Source organism: Taurulus bubalis, assembly GCF_910589615.1.
Source record: "Taurulus bubalis genome assembly, chromosome: 15".
Taxonomy (NCBI): Eukaryota; Metazoa; Chordata; class Actinopteri; order Perciformes; family Cottidae; genus Taurulus; species Taurulus bubalis.
In genome coordinates, this window is record NC_136603.1 from 4,731,901 (window position 1) to 4,740,993 (window position 9,093).

A 9,093-nucleotide genomic window follows, 5' to 3' on the forward strand; every position below is an offset into this window, starting at 1 on the left:
TGCTCACCTCCGAGGGGCCTCAGCGGGGCTCCGTTGTGGCGGATGCGAGGCCCGGTGGGGCTCCCGTTGAGCTCCAGACGGCCTTTCTTCCCCGGCGGAGCGAGGCCGCTGAGGTCCGGGCTGCCCCTCCGCTCAGGACTGCTCAGGGTGATGGGACTCTCCCCGCCTCGCTCCATCCTCCTCCAGACCCCCAGAGGAGCTCCAGCCAGAGAGAACGAGTCTGGAAAACATTGAAGGGACATTTAGTTGGGCTTTTTGAAGGGTAGAAATTGTTAAAAGTGAAAAGAAAGACCTATTAAAGTTGGTGATATTCTTTTTTTCCGATGAAAAGACCAAAACACAACAACTTCCTCCTGTTTGAGTAACAATTGCTCAAAATAATGCGGTTTTCGGACAGAAATGACTCTTTTTTTATTTGTATTAAACTTTGCATTATATTTTTTAGACATTTTTGTCATCAGCAACAAATAGACTCGGAGCCACGGGAATGAACGTTACGAAAATATTCAGAGCAGGAAAAAGACATCGATGGCTTTGGTCTTCATGGACGATTTAAGAATAACATCCTTTCATTAATGGATTGAAACGGAGACAAATAGAGACCGAAGGAGACGATAGAGAGAGACACCGTCCGTTCACCGTGTTTGTTGGGAGTGTAAACTAGACGCTGAGAGCGTGCGCTCGTGTTCAATATGTACGAGTACACAGACGTCTACACATCCGGGAGAGCCTGAACTCCGGTGTCCCCTGATGAAAGAGCGTCAGCCAAACGTCTATTATGGGATAATGCCATTAGAAACGCTGCCAGGCCAGACGGAGACACACACACACACACACACACACACACACACCAGCTCGGGCCAAATGGACGGCTTTTATTTACATACGAGCTCCCTGGACGATATCTGCCAGCATGTGTGACCCTCAGTGGAGAGAGAGAGAGAGAGAGAGAGATTAGAAAACTGTCCGTGAAAAAATAAAAGCTAAATGGTGAAGAGAGAAAGTATGGAAATCAAGTTAGTGAGCAGATTTGTGAGTGGAAAAACACAGAGGGTCTCTGTACTGAGTGACATTGGCCAGCAATCCACCAGAACAAATGAAGGAGAATCCATGGTTATTGTTTGAGTGTGTGGCATTTTCCACAGCGCTTGATTAGAAACTGTAACTCCCGCCCGCCCGCCCGCGCTTTTTTAATATTTCTGCAGCTTTTTTTTTTTTTTTTTACTGCTGCAGCTGTCGTAACTCGGAAAACAAAAGACAACGTTTCGTGTGGTGCCGTCTCTCCGTCTCTACCTTCCATGCCGACTCTTTCCCAACAACAACAACACCACCACAGACGCAGAAGAGGGGAGGAAGGGGGGGGGGGGGGGGGGGGGGGGAGAAAAGAAAAAACTTTCAAAATGAATAATAAATTAGAAACATTAGCTTTGGCGTGATTAAAAAGTGCGGGAGGCAAAGAGGCCAAAGAAATGTAAGTGGCAGAGTTTAATAATAATTTAAAAAAGAAAGAACAAGTTCAAAGAGCTGCACTGAGTGCAAAGCAATGGGTTTTAAATGCGAGCGCAGCGGTCGCTATAATTCACTATGGGAAAAAAGCCGGTTTTGCAAATAAATCTAACCGCTAACGATGTCGCAGCTACAATAAAGAACAACTGGATGTAACGCACAACTCTGAAGGGACTTCACTGGCAGCGGTGGACACCCAAAGCGCTGCTCTGCTGCGGGACGGGAAGTGGAACTTTACCTGCCTCGTAAAACTTCAAGAGGAAGTGACAACTCATTTCTTATTTAACAAAAAGCATCAGAGAGAATCTGCCTTCAGAGGCAGGTCCTAACCTGCCGTAGCTCACGATCCCTATCGAGACCTTCGCCGACATCGCACCATCTAACCTGGCACGCACACACACACACACACACACACACACACACACACACACACACACACACACACACTTTATAACAGATGCTCAGTTTCCCAGCAGCATTTAATCTCCGACCACATCCTGCATCAATTTCATTTCATTTGGTATTTGACCCAAGAGAGGAAGGATGATAATCGTGCTCCCGCCCCTCGAGATAATGCAGCATCAGCAGCACGTTTCACCGCGTTGTGCGGCAACAGGAAGCAGATTTTTACCTGTTTATTAATGGATTTGTCTCGTGGTGAAAATAAAAAATGATACTCTAACATTATTAGCATCTTTTTTGTCATCGTGGAGGGACTTCCTTACTCCCTATAGGCTGCCTCCTCCGCTCATATAGGGATGTGGTACACACACTTTAAAGCAGGAGACGGTTGTGTCTCAAAGTGTTGTTGAGTTATTTAGAAGTTACGTTACAGATGTTTGTGATGTGTTTTCTCTACTTACGTTACTTTGTCTACATACTTGTTTTAAGTAATTATGTTTTTCCATAAACGTAACTGCGGCCATTCCACGACTTAAAATGACGAAAAACATAAAATGCGTTATTCTGAGAACTTGCGTATTTCCATGTAATGATAATTTATACTTCTACTCCACTACACTTTAAAAATAAATCTATATTTGAGAGCTTTAGCTACTTCATTTACACACATTTCAGATTAAGAAACAAATATCTGGATATGAAGTTTAGAAATGAAACACATTGTTAAAGATAAATATTTCCTTAACATGAAAATAGACATACAACAAACATGATCACCTTAAGACCCCTCAGATTTATCTGGTGACCTTTTGGAAGGGGCCGACCCCAGAGGTTGGGACCCACTGGATTAATTCATATAGAGCGTAGAACTAGCTCAACCGCTAACGACGTCTCACAATTAGAGCAAAAAACAGTCCGGCAATTAAAAGTTGATAATCGATTCTTCATTCAAGTCATTTCTCAATTTCTCATATTCATGTGTTTTTTTTCAGACCTCGAAGATTTCATAGATATTTGGCAGATTAATCAATAATTAAAGTTAACTGCAGCTCCACTAATATTATTATATTTAATGACTAACCAGACACTGGCAAACTTCCTGCTGAACGAGTACTTTTACTGTTGATACTTTAAGTACATTTAGCTAATAATATTTCTGTAACAACTTTTTTTTAATTTTAACGGCAGGACTTTTATTTATTTGTACTTTTACTTGAAAGTATTGCATCTCTCATTTCAGTAGTAAAGCGGTGTGTGACGTATAGTTTTGTGCGTTTAAGTATGCAGATTTATACTGTGGTGGTGTAGAAAGTACATAATGACATAATGTACATTAAACAGGTAAATCGTAAATAGAGTGAATCCTATGTTTCATAGTTTAAATACTGTTCTTTCACATGTCAATATTATCACTACACTATATTTATTCCAGCACCTGTTGCACTTACTGTTTACATTGTGTTCTTATTTTACATATACAGACATACATACATAGCTATTAATCAGTCTATTCATACATTTTAAAGTTTAAACACTGAAAACATATATAGAGAGAGACTTTTTATACCTTTATTTTTGTTAATTGTTTTGTTACCTATCTATCTGTGTATGTCCAGCAGGTGTTCACACTTACTTGTGCGATTGATTCATTGATGAACATTCCTTAATAAACCGCCGCACACTCTCTCTGACCTCCAGTGACCTCGTCTCATTGTTTCCCTCGGCCTGTTTTCATTCCCGACATGTAAACAATAACGTGGCCTTTCCCACAGGAACATCCACAGTCACAGGCTGATAAACGCTAATCTATTTCATGCAATTATTACGGGCGTGTTGCGCAACAGCCTTGCATCAGCGCTGCGTTGAATGGAGTCAGCCTTCAAAACCACCGAGATCGTTATCGCGTTCATCCAAAATCCATCCGAGGCGCATTGTTTGATAAGCTGTGCGATAGTTGAGGCTGTTAATAAAGACGCGATAAGAGGAGCTGTTGATTATCTGCTATGGAGACGGGTACCAAATGTAATGTATTTTTGATAAGGAGAGTTCATGACACATGTCCCAGTTTATGGCCTCTCTGGTCAACTGTCACAGCTTTCTTTGAAAAAAACCTGTTCATCAATAAAAATAACAAATAAAAGTGAATTCATCTGGTGCATCTGAAAATTAAAACCCCAACCTCTGCGTTTTTCTGATGATAAGCCGCGATCGAGTTCCACATTATTACAACGCTGCAGACATAACAAATACACAGCAGAGGGAAGCCAAAGACGAGAAAAATGCAGACACACCCAAAGAAAATGGAAGAGCGGGACACGACAAACAAACACACCTATAAACAACTGTCCGGGCTCAAAGACGTAAACACACACAAACGGAGGCCAACGTGTAATTCAAAGCCAGTCTAAACTCCACAAATCAGACGGCTGACAAACACTGATTGTAGTCGCGGCCATTGGAACGACTGCGGCTGCTTTTCTTCAACCCATCTGTCATTGAGGAAAGGAGACACTACAGGTACAAGATGTTGTAGGTGTGGTTCTGATACGGTCATGCTCCTGGATTGGCTTAAAATGAATTGAAACAAAACACAAATCAGAACAAAAAGTATTTTGTTTAGGCAAAAGTACTTGGTTAAGGCAACAAAAGTACTTGGTTAAGGCAACAAAAGTACTTGGTTAAGGCAGCAAAAGTACATGGTTAAGGCCACAAAAGTACATGGTTAAGTCAACAAAAGTACTTGGTTAAGGCCGCAAAAGTACTTGTTTAAGGCCGCAGAAGTACTTGGTTAAGGCAGCAAAAGCACTTGGTTAAGGCAACAAAAGTACTTGGTTAAGGCCGCAAAAGTACTTGGTTAACGCAACAAAAGTACTTGGATAAGGCAACAAAAGTACTTGGTTAAGGCAACAAAAGTACTTGGTTAAGGCAACAAAAGTACTTGGTTAAGGCCACAAAAGTACTTGGTTAAGGCAACAAAAGTACTTGGTTAAGGCAACAAAAGTACTTGGTTAAGGCCACAAAAGTACTTGGTTAAGGCCACAAAAGTACTTGGTTAAGGCAGCAAAAGTACTTGCTTAAGGCAGCAAAAGTACTTGGTTAAGGCCGCAAAAGTACTTGGTTAAGGCCGGAAAAGTACTTGGTTAAGGCAGCAAAAGTACTTGGTTAAGGCAGCAAAGGTACTTGGATAAGGCAGCAAAAGTACTTGATTAAGGCCGCAAAAGTACTTGGTTAAGGCCGCAAAAGTACTTGGTTAAGGCAGCAAAAGTACTTGGTTAAGGCAGCAAAAGTACTTGGTTAAGGCCGCAAAAGTACTTGGTTAAGGCCGCGAAAGTACTTGGTTAAGGCAGCAAAAGTACTTGGTTAAGGCAGCAAAAGTACTTGGTTAAGGCCGCAAAAGTACTTGGTTAAGGCCGCAAAAGTACTTGGTTAAGGCCACAAAAGTACTTGGTTAAGGCAACAAAAGTACTTGGTTAAGGCCGCAGAAGTACTTGGTTAAGGCCGCAGAAGTACTTGGTTAAGGCAGCAAAAGTACTTTGTTAAGGCCGCAAAAGTACTTTGTTAAGGCCGGAAAAGTACTTGGTTAAGGCCACAAAAGTACTTGGTTAAGGCCGCAAAAGTACTTGGTTAAGGCCGCAAAAATACTTGGTTAAGGCAACAAAAGTACTTGGTTAAGGCAGCAAAAGTACTTGGTTAAGGCCGGAAAAGTACTTGGTTAACGCAACAAAATGCTCAGTAATACCATTTAATTATGTATTTTTTACTTTTATTACAAATGCATGTAAAGTATTTGAAAAAAAGTCTAAAAAAGTTGACAATTTTAAATGAAATATGTAACAAAGGCTCATGATTGTATCCTTGCTTCTCATTATTATTGAAAGAAAAATACTCATTACAGTCACCTGGTACTTCCATTACACATTGGTGACACATCATGTGCAGAAATACCACATGTATGTGTTGATCTGGGTTACATTAACACAACATGTGTTGAAGTTCAACACATGCTGTGCCATTTTTTGACACATCCCTTCTTAGAGTGTGATAGAAACCATGAAACGTTCCCATTGATTCATTACATTGAGGCGATTCTTTGTTTTTGTATGACAAGTTTATGTTTAAATGTGCAAATGAGGCACTTTCTCATTAAGTATGTGCACATTTTTTTGAAACACATTTCCAGAGCAGGAATCTAAACATTGGTAAAAAACAGGCTCCAAATTCTTGTTTCGTATTGATGTTGATGTATTTGATTCAAAGGTTTATTTTATCTCGTTGTATCCTTCCATGAATCAGAAAATACTGTCAACATCCATTAAAAATATCCATATTTTTAGTAGTCAAATGTAGTATAAATGAGGCTCTCAATTAACAAACCTTCAGAATGTAGGAATGAAATAATAAAGTTTGGTGGATGAAAGAGCTGCTGAAGTGGAGATTTCTGGAATTAATTAACTAATTGAGAGAAAACGTCCTTTAACGAGATGTTTAGTTACATTACACACATTCTGAAGACTCTACAGGTGGATAGGTTAAACATGTGAACTAATAGATATCACCATGAAACCTCACCAGTTCATAACTTACATTAAGACAATTATTTATTGTATTACATGTTTTCTAAATTGTTATGTTAAAATATGCAAATGAGGCATTATCTAGTGGAGACTTCTGGTGAATTTAGGAGAAATCTACAGATGCAAATAGACTAATTAGTCAAATAAACAACTAAATGTGTATTTGGGATGTTTTCTCTCCACTAGTGTGAAAGAAGAAAAGCTCCAAAATGTATCAGTGTATGAAAAACCATGTTTATACCTGTAGTGTGTCGCTTTAATCGTACTTTTCTTACATTTATTCTTTTAATCTCCATCTTTGCTATTTTGTTTTTGCAACACTTGTATTTAAGTTTGGTAAAAAAAACTAAAAAACTAAAAACAATTCCAGCTGTTTTTAATGTTCGGCCTCCAATGGAGCAAGAAGTTCACAAAATATGAAGATTCAAGGGGAACCACACACACACACACACACACACACACACACACACACACACACACACACACACACACACACACACACACACACACACACACACACACACACCTCACTGTCATCCCATTGTGATAAGTGTGCAGGAAACAGAGAGCAGCAACTCACACACTTAAGCTCTGAGGTTCAGAAGGAGAGACGAGTAGAGGAGGATAATTGGGGGTGAAGACGAAGGCAATCAGCCCAAACAGCAGGAGGAGACGTTCACGTGTTCCCGCAGGAACCCAAATGTCTCTCAAAGTGCGAGGAGGAAGCATGACTGACCTCTCACTCCAGAGCCGAAGAGCCGCATGTCCTGGTATCTCTTTTAACGTTACGATACTGCGTGTGCTTTGCGTCATGCAAAGCAGACGGAGTGAGAGAGAGGGAGGGGGAGAGAGACCTACGAGGGCATTATTAGCTCTGATAGCAGGGGGAGAACGGCAGAGAGGCGTCACCTCTGTAGGAAAATATCCAGATACACACGGACGTTCTTCCCCTATGATGATCCACTTTTATAGCAGGGTTATCAAGCTATTGGTTAATGCTTGGCTCCGCAGCACAGATAAAATAAGCCAGGAGGAGGAGGAGGAAGGGGGAAGAGCGATATTAAAAGCCTGCTGCCCAACTGAACGTACGCATGTATGCATGTATGCACAGGGAGGGGACACACCGGTGTCCTGCAGAATGACGTCCACAGAAAAAACAGTTATGTTTTAAGAGGAACTTAAGTTCTCAAATTGCAACAAAAGAAACAAAGAAACAGAAAAAAAAAATACTTGGTTAGGTCTATGCAACTAAACTGCTAATGTTTGGTAAATAAATTAAATAACGGTTTGGCTTCCGCAAAAGTACTTGGTTAAGGCATCAAAAGTACTTGGTTAAGGCAACAAAAGTACTTGGTTAAGGCAACAAAAGTACTTGGTTAATGCAACAAAAGTACTTGATTAAGGCATCAAAAGTACTTGACTAAGGCCGCAAAAGTACTTGGTTAAGGCAACAAAAGTACTTGGTTAAGGCAACAAAAGTACTTGGTTAAGGCAACAAAAGTACTTGGTTAAGGCCACAAAAGTACTTGGCTAAGGCCACAAAAGTACTTGGTTAAGGCCGCAAAAGTACTTGGTTAAGGCATCAAAAGTACTTGGTTAAGGCAACAAAAGTACTTGGTTAAGGCCACAAAAGTACTTGGTTAAGGCAACAAAAGTACTTGGTTAAGGCCGCAAAAGTACTTGGTTAACGCATCAAAAGTACTTAGCTAAGGCCGCAAAAGTACTTGGTTAAAGCATCAAAAGTACTTGGTTAAGGCAACAAAAGTACTTAAGTTAAGGCCACAAAAGTACTTAAGTTAAGGCATCAAAAGTACTTGGTTAAGGCAACAAAAGTACTTAAGTTAAGGCCACAAAAGTACTTGGTTAAGGCAACAAAAGTACTTGGTTAAGGCCACAAAAGTACTTGGTTAAGGCCACAAAAGTACTTGGTTAAGGCAACAAAAGTACTTGGTTAAGGCCACAAAAGTACTTGGTTAAGGCCGCAAAAGTACTTGGTTAAGGCCGCAAAAGTACTTGGTTAAGGCCACAAAAGTACTTGGTTAAGGCCACAAAAGTACTTGGTTAAGGCAACAAAAGTACTTGGTTAAGGCAACAAAAGTACTTGGTTAACACAACAAAAGTACTTGGTTAACGCAACAAAAGTACTTGATTAAGGCATCAAAAGTACTTGATTAAGGCATCAAAAGTACTTGGCTAAGGCCGCAAAAGTACTTGGTTAAGGCAACAAAAGTACTTGGTTAAGGCATCAAAAGTACTTGGTTAAGGCAACAAAAGTACTTGGCTAAGGCAACAAAAGTACTTGGTTAAGGCAACAAAAGTACTTGGTTAAGGCCGCAAAAGTACTTGGTTAAGGCATCAAAAGTACTTGGTTAAGGCAACAAAAGTACTTGGTTAAGGCAACAAAAGTACTTGGTTAAGGCCACAAAAGTACTTGGTTAAGGCAACAAAAGTACTTGGTTAAGGCCACAAAAGTACTTGGTTAAGGCCACAAAAGTACTTGGTTAAGGCAACAAAAGTACTTGGTTAAGGCCACAAAAGTACTTGGTTAACGCAACAAAAGTACTTGGTTAAGGCAACAAAAGTACTTGGTTAACGCAACAAAAGTACTTGG

At 40.3% G+C, this 9,093-nt stretch overlaps 1 protein-coding gene across 1 annotated transcript in view; it reads right to left on the minus strand.

The window, feature by feature from the left end:
• The window catches only part of satb2 (SATB homeobox 2), a gene marked incomplete at both ends in the record, with an annotated part of 34,483 nt that extends 34,307 nt beyond the window's left edge, over positions 1 to 176 (minus strand). Inside the window, 1 exon segment of the mRNA XM_079230800.1 lies at positions 8 to 176. Within this exon segment, the coding sequence (XP_079086926.1) occupies positions 8 to 176 (169 nt within the window).
• Positions 177 to 9,093: the final 8,917 nt, after the last annotated feature.